Source organism: Cladophialophora immunda, assembly GCF_000835495.1.
Source record: "Cladophialophora immunda strain CBS 83496 unplaced genomic scaffold supercont1.2, whole genome shotgun sequence".
In the NCBI taxonomy this organism is placed as follows: Eukaryota; Fungi; Ascomycota; class Eurotiomycetes; order Chaetothyriales; family Herpotrichiellaceae; genus Cladophialophora; species Cladophialophora immunda.
In genome coordinates this window covers 2,324,830-2,341,758 of record NW_015622542.1, presented here as the reverse complement: position 1 = coordinate 2,341,758, position 16,929 = coordinate 2,324,830, and the positions used below count along the sequence as shown (strand labels likewise).

Sequence of the window (16,929 nt, the reverse complement as noted above, 5' to 3'; positions counted from 1 at the left end):
CTAGTCAACTATCATCTGGTCGAAAACCGTCTTGATATCCTGGCTGTCAGCAATAGTGTTTGCAATCTGCCACACCTTGTCCGTCTTTTCTCCCAAGGTCGGACCAGCCAGCTGCTGGAACTTGACCTTGATGTCGTCCCGGTTCATCGGGTTCAAAGGTACGCCCTTGGGGCTCTTGCAGTGGACCTCGCGCGTTGTGCCATCAAGGAACGTAGCAACGGCTCGAATCTGGAGAATGCCAGGATACTCGGACTCGATCTTGTCGTCGACCACGACCTTAACCTTCTGCATCACCTGGCGCACGTGAGGCCTCGAGAGCTTGTCGTCATCGTACGACCGTAGGTCGATATTGCCGTCCATGAGTGCCGTCGTAAAGATGTAAGGGAGACTGTGGTCGGCAGTCTCGTGCGTGGTCGGTGCCCACTTGGCCGGCTCGCTGCCAGACTCGTGCCAGAGGAAGCGCGAGGTGTGCAGCACAATCTCGCGGATTTGCGAGGCATCCAGACCCTTGCGCAGCTCTAACGCGGCCCAGATGCTGATCTGGCAGTTGGCCGTTGCAGGGAAGTACTTGAGTGCGGTCCGTAGGATAGCCCACTTGCCAAACTCCCCCAAATTCATCGGGCCAGCCTTGCCCTCGAAAATCTCAATATATCCGTGGCGGCCCTCGAAAGGGGCTGACGGTGCCGTCAAACCGCTCTCAGCGAGTTTACACGCAAAGACAGCGGCGCGAGAGCTCACCGCGGTCGCCACGCCCTTATAATGGGAAAGCTCACCTGCACGGCTCGCCCGGAGCGGGAGCCCGTTTGTGGCAGCCAGCGACACGGTGGCCGCCGTCTTCGCCTTGTCGTACTGGAGCATGTGCGCGATGCCGGCGGCCGATGCCGTTGCCACGTAGAATCCCTGGTCTATGGACAAATTGTCGACTAGGGCGCCCTTGTGCTTGTAGTATTGCCTGCTTTTGAAGATAAGTAAGTGGAACACTTCGTAAGCGACGGCAATGCCACTGAGCAAGGTGCGGCCAGGAAGCCGGTGGGCGCCAGCGACAGCAATGAGGGGTCCGAACATATCACTAGGGTGGCCACCAGTCAGGGAGTCGTTGCAGTCGGCGTATCGAATCATGGACGTATTCCAGAACGCGGCCATATCGAGTGTCGCAGAGGCCTTGGTGCCAATGATGGTGCCCGGAGTGCCTCGCGGAATGTCGGTTATAGCGGCGGCCACGCGCGCGCCAGGGCATTGGAAGCCTGCATAGGCGCAAGCCAGAGAGTCAAGGAGGATGTCATTCGCCTTTTCCAGCACGTTGGCAGGGATCTGCTCAGGCCGGACGCTGGTGGCGAACTCGGCGATACGTTCCAACGTCGCGTCCATGGTTGTCGATTACTTCGGCTGTGCGTGATCCGAAGGAGACCCGTTGGAATGAGAATGAAAGTGAGCCTCGACCAGAGCCACGTTCGCAACGATATCAGGTTTATGAGACAGTGGTATGTCCTTCCACGACGCCCATTATTGTACAGCGGGCCGCGAAAGTTCTTTAAGGAGTCGGGTTCGGCGAGAAAATTTGCTCAGTCAAGACTAGGCATGGTGCAATGGATGACTCGACTCACTTAAGTTCAGTTTGTCAATCTTTGCCCCGATACACTGCGCTGGGAGCTTCGGCTAACTGCCGTGTTGCTTTGGTTTACGTGCTGGAGCAATGACTATGGCGGCGCGTGCGCGTCGGAGGAAGGGTGCAGCGGTGGCCCTCGGGGTGGGCCGGGGATTCTCCGAAGTCGGCTAGCGTAGAAGTTGAGTTGGTCGGACGATTAAAGGGAATGGACCGTGCAACGAGGTGTTTATGAAGTGTCCATTGGCTTTCCGTAAGTGACTGTCCCCGGTCATTTTTTGACAGTGATACATTGACGTGTTTCGAGCATCAGGCTCGTCGATGAACATTCCTTCGTGGAGCTACACCACCCACGTTCTCTGACCACACGACCTTCGCCATGGCTCACATCGACCAGGTCGGAATTCCATGCGCCTACATTCGTGGTGGCACCTCCAAAGCCGTCTTCTTCCACGAGAAAGACCTGCCAGCACCGGGTCCTTTGAGGGACACGGTCCTCAAACGACTTATGGGCACGCCAGACTCGCATCAGATTGACGGTATGGGCGGAGCGACGACACACACGTCTAAGGTCGCACTTATTAGTCCTCCTAGCCGAGAAGATGCGGATGTCGATTTCACGTTTGTCCATATTTTCATCGAGAGGGACGCCGTATCCTACACCGGCAACTGCGGTAACATCTCATCTGCGGTCGGTCCATTCGCCATCGACGAGGGGATTGTCAAGGTCCACCGCAAAGGTCGAATTATCAACGACAGCTTAACCACTCGAGAGGTCCGTATTCACAACACAAACACTAAGAGCATCCTCATCTCTCACGTTACTGTCGACCCAGTCACTGGATTCTCTCTCACAAGCGGTGCATCCAGCATTTCCGGTGTGCCCGGCACGAGCGCGCCCGTCTTAATGGATTACAGTAACGTAAGTGTCCTATATAGAGACCATGTCGAGTACGCTCAAAGCTTATGGCTGACGCTTCACAGAATACAGGAGGCGTTCTCGGCAGGGGTTTACTCCCAACCGGCGAGGTTCTCAATCATGTCACAGTGGAGGGCAAGAGTATCGAGATCAGCATTCTCGACGTCGGAAACGTCACTGTCTTTGTGCGCGCCGCGGACCTAGGTCTAACGGGCACCGAGCCAGCGGGCCAGATCACCGCCAACCGCGAGTTCATCGCTCGCTGTAAAGAGCTTCGAGGCAAGGGTGCCCGGCTTGTCGGTATGTGTACAGACTGGAGACTCGTGGACGAGCAGGCTACTGGCTTGCCGGTCGTAACTTTGGTGGCCCCGCCGGCACACGAGCAGGTCGACGTGAACGCGAGACTAGTGTATGTGAACCGCTGCCACGACACCATGGCTGGGACAGGCGCAATCTGCTTGGCAGGGGCAAGCCGAGTGGAAGGCACCGTGGTCTGGAACACGCTGAGTGACAGCAGTCGAGCTAGTGATGTCCTCCGAATTAATCATCCTGCCGGTCCGATGCCGATCAAAGTGACCAGAGCGCAAGGAGAGAAGAGGGAACAAGGTGCAGAGTATGAAGTGCTGGCGTTTGAGCGAACATCTAGACGTTTGATGACAGGGATCGTTTTTGTCCCTAAGGAGGTGTGGACGGGGCCAGCATGATCAGACATGTATGAGCTGAGATTGCCTCGTGATCTGTTGAAACCATAGTTATTTTTGATCTATTGTCGCCCTTGACTGTGAACGTCCCATGGATGCATGTCTGTGCATCAATCAGCTTTTTCATGTAGCTTCGGACCGGGTACAACCTCTGCATCTCGTCGTGTCGTGTTGAAGACTTATTGAGAGACGAGATCAGGCCCAGGTATATCTGATCCACGGCGTACTACGACTTGTGGTGAGGAAAATTCTCTTAGCGGGTCACTGTATGCCCAACCAGCTGTGCAGCCTGCAGTCCGCCCCGCCCACTCAGGTCCAAAGCACCTAAATGGCCAAGTGGTGTTGCCTCTGCACTCAAAGAACTGGGACCATTGACTGCCCGAGAACTTCGAGGAACGAGGGTTTTGGACTGTCCAGCGTGGTCCCCGGGCAGCTAAACCCTGATTTTGGTCGACAGTCCCGCACGCACGCAGTATCACTCAACTTATCGAGCTTGGCGCTATCTCGCCGACACGCGGGCACAATCCTGGTAAGTGATTCGTAACCGACTTTACCGAATTGCGGGGCAACATTCGGCTTCACCCCGAACGAGGCAGGGGGGCATCGTCCCCAGAGTTCTGGGCCGTGCCCACAAGTATACCCCAGTCCCGCAGTTGGCAAGACTTCGACCTCAATTCAGTCGAGCATCACATATAATACGACCTTCCGCTCCCTGAGGATTAGTTCACCCAACCTCAACCTGCACTGCCATCCTCCATCCTCTATTCACATCGCCAGCCCTTGTCTCACCCTCCTTGTTCTTCTGCCTTCTCTTCTTGCATCCGCAAAGATGTCTGATCCCGACGCCGACAAGGGCGCGGCAAGCAGCGCTGTCTTTGTCGAGCTTGCCTCTGGCAACAATGGCGAGGTGGATGTCAAGCAGCAGAGCGGTCTGGCTCAGCATGTGAACATCGAGAAGACGCCGGAGGAGATTGCGGCCGAGAAACGCTTCCTGCGCAAGTGCGACATGCTCATCCTACCCTTGCTGTCCACCATGTACTTTCTAGCCAGTCTGGTAAGCATGCCTCCCGAGATACGATGCCACAGCAGGCAAGGAAAGGTCTAACACTCGTCTCAGGATCGTGGTGATATCGGTTTTGCCGAATCAGCGGGCATGAAAGAGGCTCTCAATCTCACCCCCCACAAGTTCAGCAACGTTGTCTCTTTCTTCTACGTCGGCTACATTGTCTTCCAGATGCCCGGTGATATGTTCATGAAGAAAATTACACCTCCGGTTCAGCTTGGCATTGCCTTGATTTCCTGGGGGACCTTCACTACCCTGTATGTTCTCTTGCTTCCTCTCGAGCTTACTTTTCATGTTCCGGATGCTGACAAAGACAGGATCGCTACGACCAATACCTACTCCCAGGTCGCTGGACTTCGATTCCTCATCGGCGTGGGCGAGGCCTTCCTCCAAGCTGGACCTATCTATCTCACGCTCTGGTACAGGCGCGAGGAGTTTGCTTCGCGAAGCGGCTGGTTCTTCGGCACCGCTGCGCTCGCTGGTGCCTTCAACGGAGTTATCTGTTATGGTATCATCAAGAACCTCGACGGAGCAGCTGGTCTTCCCGCCTGGAAATGGATCTTCGTCATTGAAGGTGCGAAGATCGTGAAAATCTGTCCACCCGGGCCCACGTGGCTTTTAAAATAGCCCAGGCTGACTTACTCCAGGTGTTATTACGATTGCGTTTGGGTTCGTCATCTTCTTCCTCCTTCCAGGGGCCCCCGAGAGGCTTCGGTGGGGTTGGACTGCGGAGGAGAAGGAATACGCCATTCGCCGGACAAGGGAAGCCTACAACATTGAGGGAAACAAAATTCACCCCAAGCACATCCTTGACCTTTTCAAGACCCCTAAGCTCTACCTTTTCCGTAAGTATTCACCCTTCTTAGCCGAGCAACTATGACCCTCGACTCATGCACTCTAGTTACCCTCTTCTGCACCCTTCAGATCAACTGGAGCTGCTTTCAGACTTTCTTGCCTGTTCTACTCGAGACATTCGGTTTCTCGAAGCTCAACACGCAGCTGCTCGCTATACCCGTCTTCGTTTCTGGCGCCGTCTCGACCGTCCTTCTTGGTTACGCATCCGATCACTACCAACAGCGCGGAATTTTCATGTTTGGCTGCCTGACATGCGACATTATCGGTTGGATCTTGCTCATTTCAAGCCACACGACTGCACAATCCCTTGTTGGATGCTTCTTGATAAGCCTTGGTGCGTTCCCGGGTATCATACTCTTGCAGGCTTGGGTCAACGCCAACACCATCGGCTTCACCAGAAGGTACGGCAGTCGAGGCTCCACTCAACTTTTCCCAGTGGTTGGATTCGTTACTAACAAGCATCTGCAGGGCTGGCGTTTTTGCCATTCTTTCCATGGTCGCCCAATCCTTGAATATTGCGGCTGCTCAGATCTATAGCGATGCGCCTCACTACTACCGAGGCGACGGCTTCGTGCTGGGCGTTGTAGTGCTTGGTCTTGCCACCGCTATCACCCTCCGGTTCTACTTCATGAGTTTGAACAGGAAGAAGCAAGAGAATTGGGACTCTGACGAAGCCAGACGTACGCGCACTATGGACATTGAGACCATTGGTGACGCTCATCCCGATTTTGTTTACTGGTTGTAAACTGGGATAAGAGCACACGATCAAGGTTCTGGTTCGCGTTAGTGAACCGCCCTGACAAGGCGAGGAATATCCGTCTTCGACACAAAGGCCAATAGTTGCAATTGAGGATTCAGTGTTGCAAGCTATATTTGTAGTCAGTGAGAATATTATCTACGTGCCCTCATTCCCTGGTCCATTCTTTCCACCAAAAAATAGACTGTCATTGTTCGTATATGCACCATTGTTATGGACTAGATCATCTTGTTGCTGAGCAGCCAAGCTGTCTGCCACAGAACATATGAACCTTGTTGTCTTGTCAAAGGGGCTTCACATCTCGCACCCAGCCCCAAGTGCTCACCTCGGACGATATGAGACGGTGCTTTTCAAGCGGGCATCGAATTACCGCATACTGTTGCATATGGTCAATTTATCGAGCCTGGAAATCCGAGTCATGACAACCAAAACGGACAGGACTCATTTCGAGTGAGCAGCGGAACCATGTACATGTCCGAATTTGCTTGTCCTCGGATGCGCCTGTACCGAAGTGAGAGGAATATGAGATCCTTTCCGTGTCTAATGAAGTACATGTCGGTTTTCAAAAAGTCGAAGTCTTGTTTTCAGGCTCAGATCTACTAGGGTGCTGCGACGCCTTTTCGATTAAGACCATGTACATTACTCGTACTCTATGGCGTGAAGGTCTTGGCGTGGAACCACTCCTCACAGACTCGCAACTCCCAGCTATCGAAAGAATTGTTGAGCTATGACTGGACCTCCGAGTCGGGTAGACGACATCTGAAACACTAAATTCCTTTGATTGCAGTGTTCGACAGCTTGACTGTTTGTCGCCTGTCTGATGCGCATCAGTCGTGCGCCAAGCTGCCTTTGATTTCTAGTGTCTAGACCTGCTGAGTACCAACTGCCTCCAGTATAGTTGTTCTGTGTTGCGATGTCGCAATCTTGGCAGCCTGTTGCTCCCATCTCACCTGTTCCTCTTTGCTTTTGATATTAAATCCCTCGTCCAGCCCTCGGGGGCAAGCGCTGTGGTCCCCGGGCGGTCCCATTCAAGGCGTCAAATCTCCTTTACGTGACCAAGGGCTCTTCAAACACCCTTGGTTCCGCTCCTGACCAGGCACGCTTTGAGGCTTTTCAATAGAGGACACGTGTCTTGACACAAGCTGGCAGTCAATACATCAATTTACAACATTCAGTAAGTGGCGGTATGGTCGAACTTACAGCTGAGAACCCTGAGACTCTCGTAAATATTGTTGATCTCTTTGCAGCGTACATCGCTAACATCAGCAACCAAGTATGCCATCTTTGCCGGACATTAGCATATTGGGACCCTCCATGAATCGAGTCGAAAGTTACTCACATCGCCTTTGCTGTCGCTGATTTGCTTATCGACGTTATGATCACCAAGAATCTCATTTACTTTCAGCGGGTCAGCCAAGAGGTCGCAAATTGAAGGCCGAGAGGCCAGGTTGACACAACGCTTACCTCTGCGTAGAACGCCAGGGAAATTGCGATGGATATAGATAATCTGCATTTCCGGTCAGGTGGTGCTCTTTCCGGGCGAGCGCAAAAAATGGCTGGACGAACCCGCACATGGTCTGGTTCATCTAAGGTCAACGAGCGAAGCTGAAGGTCTGGTAGATTGACGCTGCCCAGGGTGATGCCCTGATTAATATAGCGCACGAGGGCGCCTCCAACTGCGGGCTAGTCATCCAAAAGCGATATGGTACGCATTTACGACATGGCAAGATGGCGTACCTTCGATGCCAATGGCTCTTTGTGCTTCTTCGGTATTGCGACCAACATGAGGCGTCAGAATGATGTTGTTGAGGCCCCTGAGGTCATAGATCCACGAGTTTAAGTTGCCGTTGAAGTAGTCGCCATTTTGTGCTGGCTCACTAGGATACACGTCAAGTGCGGCGCCAGCAAGTTTGCGGGAGCGCATGGCATTGACGAGAGCAGGTATGTCTACTACGCTCCCACGACTGGCGTTGATCAGGTACGCCCCGTCTTTCATGCAATCAAGCTGGGCGGTGGAAACCATGCCCCTCGTTTCCGGGAGGTCGGGCACGTGAAGGGTGACGAAGTCGGCCTCTTGAAGAAGGACATCAAGCGTGGGCATTTGTCGTGAAGTACCCAATGCCATCAGGGTCACAGCATCGTAATATATGACAGCCATACCCAGCGCCTCGGCCAGAACTGAAATTTGAGAACCAATGTGGCCGTACCCAACGATACCTGTAGTGTGATGCGTTAGGATTCGCGATGCATGCCAGTATGTGGATATATAGCTGGGGTGCAGAAAGGTAGTGAAGCAAGAGAGATGAGAGAGAGGACCATACCGAGCGTTTTGCCTCGAACTTCCCAGCACTTGGCATTGACCTTGTTCCAAGTACCGCGATGCATCTCGTTGGACCGGTCACCAAGCTGGCGGGCAAGAGCGATGGTTTCAGCAACGACGAGCTCAGCAACACTACGCGAGTTTGCAAAGGGTGAGTTGAACACGGCAATGCCATGAGCCGCGGCGTAGTCGAGGTCGACCTCGTTGGTGCCGATGCAAAATCAACCGAAGACAAGCAGACTCTTGGCTTCTTGCAACACGCGCTTGGTCAGTTTGGTCTTGGAGCGGACGCCGATGACTTGGACGTCGCTACGCACGGTTCGGTCAGCTCAGAGGCTCCAACACGCGTGGCTTGACTCACCGAATCTTTTCGATAAGCTGATCCTCAGGCAGCGATGTCTTGAGGGACTCCACCTGGTAGCCTTGGTCCCTGAGGAGATCCTGCCCCGTCTGATTGACATTTTCCAACAACAGGATCTTGAAGTCCTGAGTATTGAACGGTTTAAGTAACTTAGGCGCACTTGATCGGAGTGAAGCAGCCCCCTAACTCGACGGCGGGGTGCGTAAAGTAGCCGAGGGTGATGTCGAGAAGTTGAGCTGGTCCTAGCTGTTAGAAATAGCACGCTGTGGCCTTTGAACATGATCCTGAACGTCTTGCGCCAAGGTCATGGTGGTCGTAGATCTGTCTAGATCTGGCACAGATCGCTCGTGGTTGCGGAATCCGCTGATCAAAAACTGACGCGAGACTTATTTCCATGTGTATGGCGTGCGGCCACAACAGTCATAGCTCGACAGATCTTTTCGGAGACGATCATTGACTCAGATCGGTCAAGTCCAAAGCAGAGTCTCGCATATTGCGTCGGCACCGACCCACATTCAGCCCCCGGCCCACTTAAGTCGAGTAGCATCAACCATTCATTTTTTGCCGATATTCGGCCATATGCCGAAGATGTGAGCAGGTCGTAGAACGAAGCCGACCGTCAAATACAACCACAGCTGCCGCTACTGAGATCCGTGATGAGAGATCCGAGATCAGAGCTCCGAGATCAGGAACAAGAAATCAGAAACCAAAACCAGAGATCTTCATCAACGCCACCACTGCTCTTGTCGTGCTGCCTTTGTGCTCGACTGTCGCTAGATCTCACGGAATCAACTCAACCCGTGGCACTCGGCGCCCTCCTAGCTTGATACAAACATGTCGCCTGGTGCGGCCACCAACGCCACTGACTTTGGCCCGACCAAGAAGGTGTCTCAATGGATCGCGTCCGTCAAGTTGGAGGACATTCCTGAGGACATCCGCACCCGCGCCAAGTACCTCATTCTCGATGGCCTTGCCTGTGGCCTCATGGCCGCACACCTGCCCACGTGCGAGAAGGCAGTCAATATCCTCGCGGCCCTCGAGCCAGCCGCAGGTGACGCCGTCCTGTTCGGCTGGGCCGGGAAGAAGGTCACGCCGTTGACCTCCGCTCTGCTCAACGGTACCTTCATCCAGGGCTTCGAACTCGACGACTGGCACAGCGAGGCGCCCCTGCACTCCAACAGTATCATTTTGCCCGCCCTGCTGGCGGCCGCCCAGCACTTGAAGATGGAAAAGAGCGTCTCCGGCCCCGAGTTTCTCCTCGCCACCCTCGTTGGCTTCGAAGTCGGCCCACGCGTCGGCCGCGGTCTGCACGGCGCCCACATCCTCTCCACCGGTTGGCACTCGGGGGCCGTCTTCGGCCCTTCCGCCTCTGCCGCCAGCGTCAGCAAGCTCTTCGGCCTCAGCGCTGAGAGTGTCGAGGACGCTCTTGGCATCGCCTGCACCCAGGCTTGCGGTCTCATGTCCGCACAGTTTGAGAGTGAGGTCAAGCGCATGCAGCACGGCTTCGCGGCCCGTAGTGGCCTCATGGCCGCCTTCCTCGCCCGCGGCGGCTACATCGGCATCAAGAATGTCTACGAGAGGGAGTATGGAGGCTTCTTGAAGCAGTTCAGCGGCGGCAACGGCAAGAGCCCCCAGTTCCTGCCGGAGGAGGTCAGCAAGGATCTCGGCATCAGGTGGCAGACCAACTCTATTCGCGTCAAACCCTACGCCTGCGTCGCCGCCGTCCACGGCGCCATCGACTGTGTCCGCTTCCTACAGCAGCGCTACCCGGAGCGTTTTCGAGCCAACCAGATCCAGGACATCAAGAAAATCCACATCAAGTCGGGCCCAGTCAACTTTCACCACGGTGGCTGGAAGGCCGCCCGGCCCCTCACCAATACCGGCGCCCAGATGAGCGCCACCTTTGCCGTCGCCACCCAGATCATCCACAACCAGGTCCTCGCCGCCCAATTCAGGAATGACATGCTCGAGAATAATGACGTTTGGAAGCTCGTGGACCTCAGCGACTGCGAGCTCGCTCCGGAGTATCCTCACGGCCAGCACAGCATGACCATCGAGTTCGCCGACGGCAGCTCGGTGTCGCAGCTTGTGGAAAACTCCAGGGGTGTCAAGCCGCCTCTGACCAACGAGGAGATTGTCGAGAAGTGGAGGAACCTCACCAAGGACATCATGGACTCGGAAATCGTGCGGAAGATCGAGGAGATCATCTTGTCGCTGGACACACTGGGTGACATTTCGCCGCTGTATGAGCTCTTGAGCACAAAGACCACGAATCCCATAGCATAGAATAGTCTCGAGCATTTCTCACGGATTGACTAGGTTTAGCAAGCTTTCCCGTCTTGCTACTTGCCTCGCCTGCCAAGCTGGCGATCTCCCGTTCCTTCAAACATTAAGGTACGATGACTTCAACCGGCGCAGCCACGACGGAGCGTCCTAACGAGTCGTTGCCCAAACGGTCTGTAGTAGGAAAAGAACGTTGATGTGAGGTGTTACATTATATCACGAGACGCGTACCGCGACGCACCCAGCAATGTGCTCTCGGGGGTGATTCCAGTCTTGGCTCTCCTGCACATAATCAGTGGCTCACCAAGAGGTGATGGACGGCGACGCTCTACCCGTCCGTGTCCAATCCCATGCGGCAGACCCTTGAGTCCAGGAACCGCTTGTGCGTCGATGAATGGTGGAGCCGCCCATCGGCCCCGGACTCGGCCCGGTGATTCTTGAACTTCATTCGCTCTAGTCCGGAACTGCACAAACCACCAAACAGGACAAACGAGAGATCAAGCATTGCTGAATAACTATCAATCATTGGCGACAACAAGGGCCCAAGCCAGCATGCTCGTCTCTTGCGTTAAGGGCCCATTTGACAAACGCTGAAGGCTCAATTCGCCACGATCGCTGTTTGCAGATGTACCTGTCGGTCCTGCGTTTACTTGGAACTCGACGTGAGCGACTTCTAACAAAACCACATTCTTACCTCCCGCAGCCACTACCTGCCCAATTACGACTTGGTGTCTTCTTCCTCCTACTCCTCGTCATCATCACCATCATCATCTCGCCTCCGCCGTGGGCTTGAGATTGACTGCAACCTTGCGTCATCGGATCTGGCCAGGTCAAACCCTGACCTAGGTAGCCTAGGTAAGCCCCCCATCGTCGTTTCTTGACCTTGCATGGATTTCCCTACACTTTTATTCCTGTGAGGGAGGGAGGTTGGAACAGCAGCAGCTTCCCTCTTACCTGCATTGCATTCTGTCACGTCAGGCCGGCTAAAGGCTTAACAAATAGCCTTATGTGATACAGCCGAAAGTGTGAAGAGGGGCGCGCTGCCTTTTGTCCTACCAAACACTTTGTGACGCTCGTTCAGGGTCCACCGCCACACCATCTAGATTTTCAACTTGACATAGCCTCGAGGTCGAAAATGGACAAATCGGCCAGTGGCAGGGCGAGGAAAGGCACCACTTGCACGCATTGTCGTCAAATGAAGGTTGGTGTGCCACGTCCATCTCTCATCAGAGACAGCCAACCTTTTTCGCTCACCACTGATCCGTTCTCTCCTATTGTATCTAGCTGAAATGCGATGCTGCCAAGCGGTTCCCTGCACCGTGCTCTCGTTGCACGAGGATGGATAGATCGTGCTCCCAGCTGCCTCATCTCAAGCAGCCAGGCCGAGATCAGATCCCAAGCGGGAGTTTCACTGCTGCCGCGGCGGACGTTTCTCTATCACCCTCGTCGAGTACGGCCATCGTTCCGGTATTCGAGACTCTCACAGATTTTGAGGGCAACATGAGCGACGTGGCAGCATCTATAGAGACAGAGACGCTGGAAGACATTGAATGCACCCCGGATCTCTTCCATCAGCTTTTAGATGAGTGCGTGACTCCCCCAGCTTCTCTCGCCGATGGCATGGCTTGGCTCTGCTCCGAGCATGCTCTGGCCACTGAACAGGTTTGGCTGACAGGTATGACCCTATTAGCTTCTGGACCCACTTCCATCCCAGAGTGCCATTCTTCACTTCGAAAGAAAGCCTCACCAGTGATTGTGTGACCTGTCCGCTCCTGTTCTGGGCTATCGTTGGCGTCGCTGCAAGGCTGCAGGAGGGCCACCGGGCCCTTTACCTTTCCTTACCGTGGCCCATCCGTCGCCTCGCCATGGAGCAGTCTATTACGGTCTTGCCTACGGTCCCCCTCATACAAGGACTTCTGCTGCTGTGCCTCTGGCCCTTGCCCTACGGAGCCATGATCGATGATCCTGGTGCCATCTTCTGCAGCATCGCCACCCAGAAGGCCATGCAGATCGGCCTTCATCGGCCGCAGAAGCCCTCCGACTTCATCTGGTGCCTGAAGCCAGAACCCGAAATGTCGACGACCAGGGCGAGGATCTGGGGTCTCTGTTTCGTTATCAACAAAGCGTGAGTCCTCCTGTTCCTCCCCCCACACCCCCCACCCACGATCGGCACCTTTGCTAAATAGGCTGGCTGACATCGTCACAGCATCAGTGCGTCTATAGGCGTGCCCATGTTAGTCCGACCAGACCACACGATCATCTCTCTGCAGAAGCAGGCCTCGGAGGAGATCGACCCGATACTGAGAGACCTAGTCACATTGGCGCATCGCCAATACATCATCTCGCAGCTGTTGGGGAATGACGACAGGGCTCCGGACGGCATCCGATCCAGCCCCCTTGCTCTTTTGGACGCTCTAGAGCTCAGTCTCTCCAGCCTTGAGTCGTCGCTGACCGAAACGCCGTCTGGTCACATCAGAAGACAATATCTTTTCGTCAAGTTGGTCATCTACGTGTTTGTCTTCTCCATGAATGAAGAGGAGCGGAAGGCGTCCATGGACGCAGCCAGCTATACCTCCAAAGCCTACCTTTCGGCATGTGAAATCATCCGAACCTCCGTGACAGACCAGGAAAATGTGAGACTATGGACACGTCTGGATCACGAGAGCATCCTCATGGCGGTGTTGGTCCTGCACTTTATCTTGAGACAGTACCCCTCGGCCTCAAACCAGGTTGAATCCCGGGACTGTATACAGAAAGCATGGACGATGCTGAAAATGCTGAGCGACGTCGAGGGAGATCACTTCAACCGAATCTGTTCTGTGATCGACTGGATGTCCAACAGTGACTGGACGGCTGACCTGACCGTACTCGCTGACACCTCCGAACTGCTGGTCCGGTCTCGAATGGAGTCAAACATCGTGTACGATGTGATCACCCGAGCCAAAGCCAGATATCTCATGGGGAAAGAACAACGTCGCCAAGAACAGCTCCCCGACCACAAGCCCCGAGACTCAGGGTCCCATGGCATTCTGCGAAGCTCGAGGCCTCCATGTTCAACTCCGGCTGGGTCAGAAACAATCGATCTCAGCACGACTTCGGACCTGACGCCCAATTTGGAACCTTCTTCCTTTGCCGTCTTGGACCAAATGCTATTTCAATGGGAACAAAATCCGTCAGGGCTGTTCAGTGACTACACGTATGGTGTTTGACGCCGCTGGCTAGGCAGCGGAGCTAGCGGATCAGTTCTCAGCCCGGACCCGTCCGCGCATGGAGCAGCCGATAAAGAATGAGACAATGTTAGGCCCCATAGCCATTGGGCTAAATGCCTTGCCTACTCCTGCCAACTCATCTCAGTTATCGTGCCCAACCCTTAGCTAGATACACCATTATACACCCCTTTGTTCGTATACGTATTCTGCATTTGGCCAGAAACGACGAAGGGGCGTGGTGGTTCGCAGTATTTCGCTAATTGAATAGACCCTGCGGACAAGGGGCAACTGGACAAGTCCGTGGGGCGAGGGGCTACCAAAGCTTCGTATTAGACCTGCGGATGGACATCCCCTCCTGAGGTAAACCTCATCTAAGCCGAAATCCTCAGCCACGTTCGCTACTAGAGCCTGTTGCCAAGGACCGCGAGAAGATCTTTGCATGATTGCATGAATAACCCGATCCTGCCCGAGCAGATGGACGGTTTTGTCGACTGAGATCTCGAGGCTGCCCACGTACCACCATCAGCGACATTGACAAACGGCGCGTTGACTTTGCTATGGAACATGGCTTCGCGGAGATGCGCATGGTGACGACTCCCAAGCGGTCCGCCGACATGACCGAGCAACTGGCCGGCGCTTGTGGTGTTGCGGACGATATTGCTTCTCTGAAATGGCCCAGCGGCGAGCCAGTTGGGAAACTGCACGTCACCTTTGAATGCACAGGAGTTCCCTTTTGCGTGTAGAGCGCCGTCTCTGTAAGTTACTCTATCCCCTCACTCATCTCCAATCACCCTCTAATCTTGTCCCCAAGACTACGTAATCAGGCGGCACAGTCACGGTCTCGGGAATGGGTACTCCAAACTACATCCTGCCAATCTCTGAGACTTCGGCCCGCGAGATCGATCTGATCCAGACCTGGAGGTAGGCGTCGAGCTATGAAAAGGCGATTGAAATCATGGCGAACAGCGTCCGCGGGTCTGCCAGGCCGGATGTCGGGAGCTTGATCACTCAATGGATCCATGAGCTGGAGTGGGCCAAGGAGGCGTTTGGGTGGCGGGCCTTCCGCAGGACGATAAGGTGGGTATAGTGATCATGGTCATGGTGCGCAATGGAGATGCCAATGCTCAAGACTAGATGATTGGATCCAGGCATGCATCTTACCACGATGTCTACATACAGATAGGTATCAGATGTCTACATACAGATAGGTATCAGTCCATGTCAATCAGTCAAGTTGACGAAGATGTATCTTGGGCGGTCTTTACACTTGACCAGATTGTAGAACCGTGAGTGGGCCAAGTCAGTCAAAACAATGTCCTAGAAATCTTCCATAATCACATCTCGGCTGTGACAAGAATAGACGCAATCCCATCTGCTATTTTGAAATCTATGGTGTCCAAGCGACAAGACGTCCATAGTCTTGCCAAATGACCCATTAATTCCGGTTCATTCATGGTGTAGGACAACTCTGCAGCATCCTCGCCCGGAGTTTCTCCCACGAGGCTTTGCCACGCCTGGCATTCTGCACGGGGCCATTGGCCTCTTGTTCCATCCTCCGATCAAAGGTTTCCATTGACACCCAGCCCGTGAACGCGATATCCAGGATAAATGCGCGACTGATCTCCTCCACGGGCATGTATGCACCGTACTCGGTTTCGAGGGGAAACGGTCGGGCTTGGTTCGACCACACATGGCCAACCTCGAGAGTCGGGTCGTACCACGGATGGGACTCGCTGTAGGGCGGATCCAGAGGCTCACCATCGGACAACTGGACATAGAAGAGTTTGTCCTTCGGACAGCGCTGGACGAACTCCTGCATCGAGGCCCGGAGTTTCTCGTCGCCGTCCACTTGACGCCCATCCGACGAGTACGCGTCGGCCCACAGCACGAGGGCGATGTGGAAAGTGTCCAAGCAAAGGCCAAAATTGTCTCTGTCGACCTCTTGGACGATTGCGACCGCCTCTTGCCACAAGGAGCATCGTTTGGCCCAGGCCAGGTTTTCATACGCGACTTTGATCACAGGCTCAAACGTGGCGGCCAGCTCGGCGAGCTGTCGAAGCTCCGCGACCATGAGTTGATGATCGTCGATGAACTCGCGCTGGTAAATGGACGGGATCTGCAGGTGCTCAGCGCCCAACAAGTGTGCAAGTTGAAGCCAGTCCCGGGCCTTTTGGAGTCGGCCCTCAATGGGCGACGGGTTGCCTTCAAAGTTTTGAAACGACGCAAACGACAAGACGTGCAGCTTGTTTTCGCGCATCAAGGCCCCAATTATTCGCGCTGTATCTTGCATCGAGAGCCCCTGGCTGTCGGCATAGGTCTCGAGATCCAAGCAGGTGATTTCCAAGCCCTGAAACCCGGCGTCGACGGCTGCGGTGATTTTTTGCGGCAGAGTATGCTTGGCATGTTGACCCAGCGAGACGCTTGCGATGGCAAGCTTGTTGTCGAGCATCATGATGTCCTTGAGGTGATGACACGAACCAAGAAGCCGCTAAAGCCCTCTGACCAGGGCGGCCATCTTCGCAACCTCCAAGGTTTTGACTGGTTGCGAATACAATTCACGATGGAATAGGGATTCCGAAGACAGAGTTTGCGGTGGGTCGCCGGGCTTCTGGACGCTGAACCTTCCCCGCTCCTCCGCACTTGCGCAGAGTCTTCAGGGCCCCCAGACCGGGTAGAGCTTGGCATAGGAAGCAACCTGAGCGTTTTTCCGTGTGGTACTGCATGATCTGTCCGCTACGCACTGCAGTTTCGTCTCATGTCTCAGTGAGCCCTTGCTCATGTCCTTCAGATGGACCGCTCGGCCCTCGAGAGCCAGGAGCCAGTCGGGGATCTCGTACGGGCATTTTCTCCGGATTGTC

At 54.6% G+C, this 16,929-nt stretch overlaps 4 protein-coding genes across 4 annotated transcripts; 2 read left to right on the top strand and 2 right to left on the bottom strand.

Annotated features, from left to right (window-relative positions):
• Positions 1–1,982: 1,982 nt before the first annotated feature.
• Positions 1,983–3,226, top strand: PV07_03114 (uncharacterized protein; the record flags this gene model as incomplete). Its single annotated transcript, XM_016389780.1, has 2 exons — positions 1,983–2,525; positions 2,588–3,226. 2 exons carry the CDS (start codon positions 1,983–1,985, stop codon positions 3,224–3,226), a joined length of 1,182 nt encoding a protein of 393 aa, XP_016251682.1.
• A 3,785-nt stretch (positions 3,227–7,011) lies between these two features.
• PV07_03113 (uncharacterized protein) lies at positions 7,012–8,887 on the bottom strand (the record flags this gene model as incomplete). Its single annotated transcript, XM_016389779.1, has 10 exons — positions 7,012–7,040; positions 7,099–7,180; positions 7,238–7,296; positions 7,363–7,405; positions 7,465–7,574; positions 7,636–8,115; positions 8,220–8,418; positions 8,479–8,527; positions 8,580–8,761; positions 8,858–8,887. 10 exons carry the CDS (start codon positions 8,885–8,887, stop codon positions 7,012–7,014), a joined length of 1,263 nt encoding a protein of 420 aa, XP_016251681.1.
• Positions 8,888–9,257: 370 nt separating this feature from the next.
• PV07_03112 (uncharacterized protein) lies at positions 9,258–10,865 on the top strand (the record flags this gene model as incomplete). The annotated part of the gene is made up of 1 exon (XM_016389778.1): positions 9,258–10,865. Exon 1 carries the CDS (start codon positions 9,414–9,416, stop codon positions 10,863–10,865), a length of 1,452 nt encoding a protein of 483 aa, XP_016251680.1. The 5' UTR covers positions 9,258–9,413.
• A 4,656-nt stretch (positions 10,866–15,521) lies between these two features.
• On the bottom strand, positions 15,522–16,523 carry PV07_03111 (uncharacterized protein; the record flags this gene model as incomplete). Its single annotated transcript, XM_016389777.1, has 1 exon — positions 15,522–16,523. One exon carries the CDS (start codon positions 16,521–16,523, stop codon positions 15,522–15,524), a length of 1,002 nt encoding a protein of 333 aa, XP_016251679.1.
• Between the last annotated feature and the right edge of the window lie 406 nt (positions 16,524–16,929).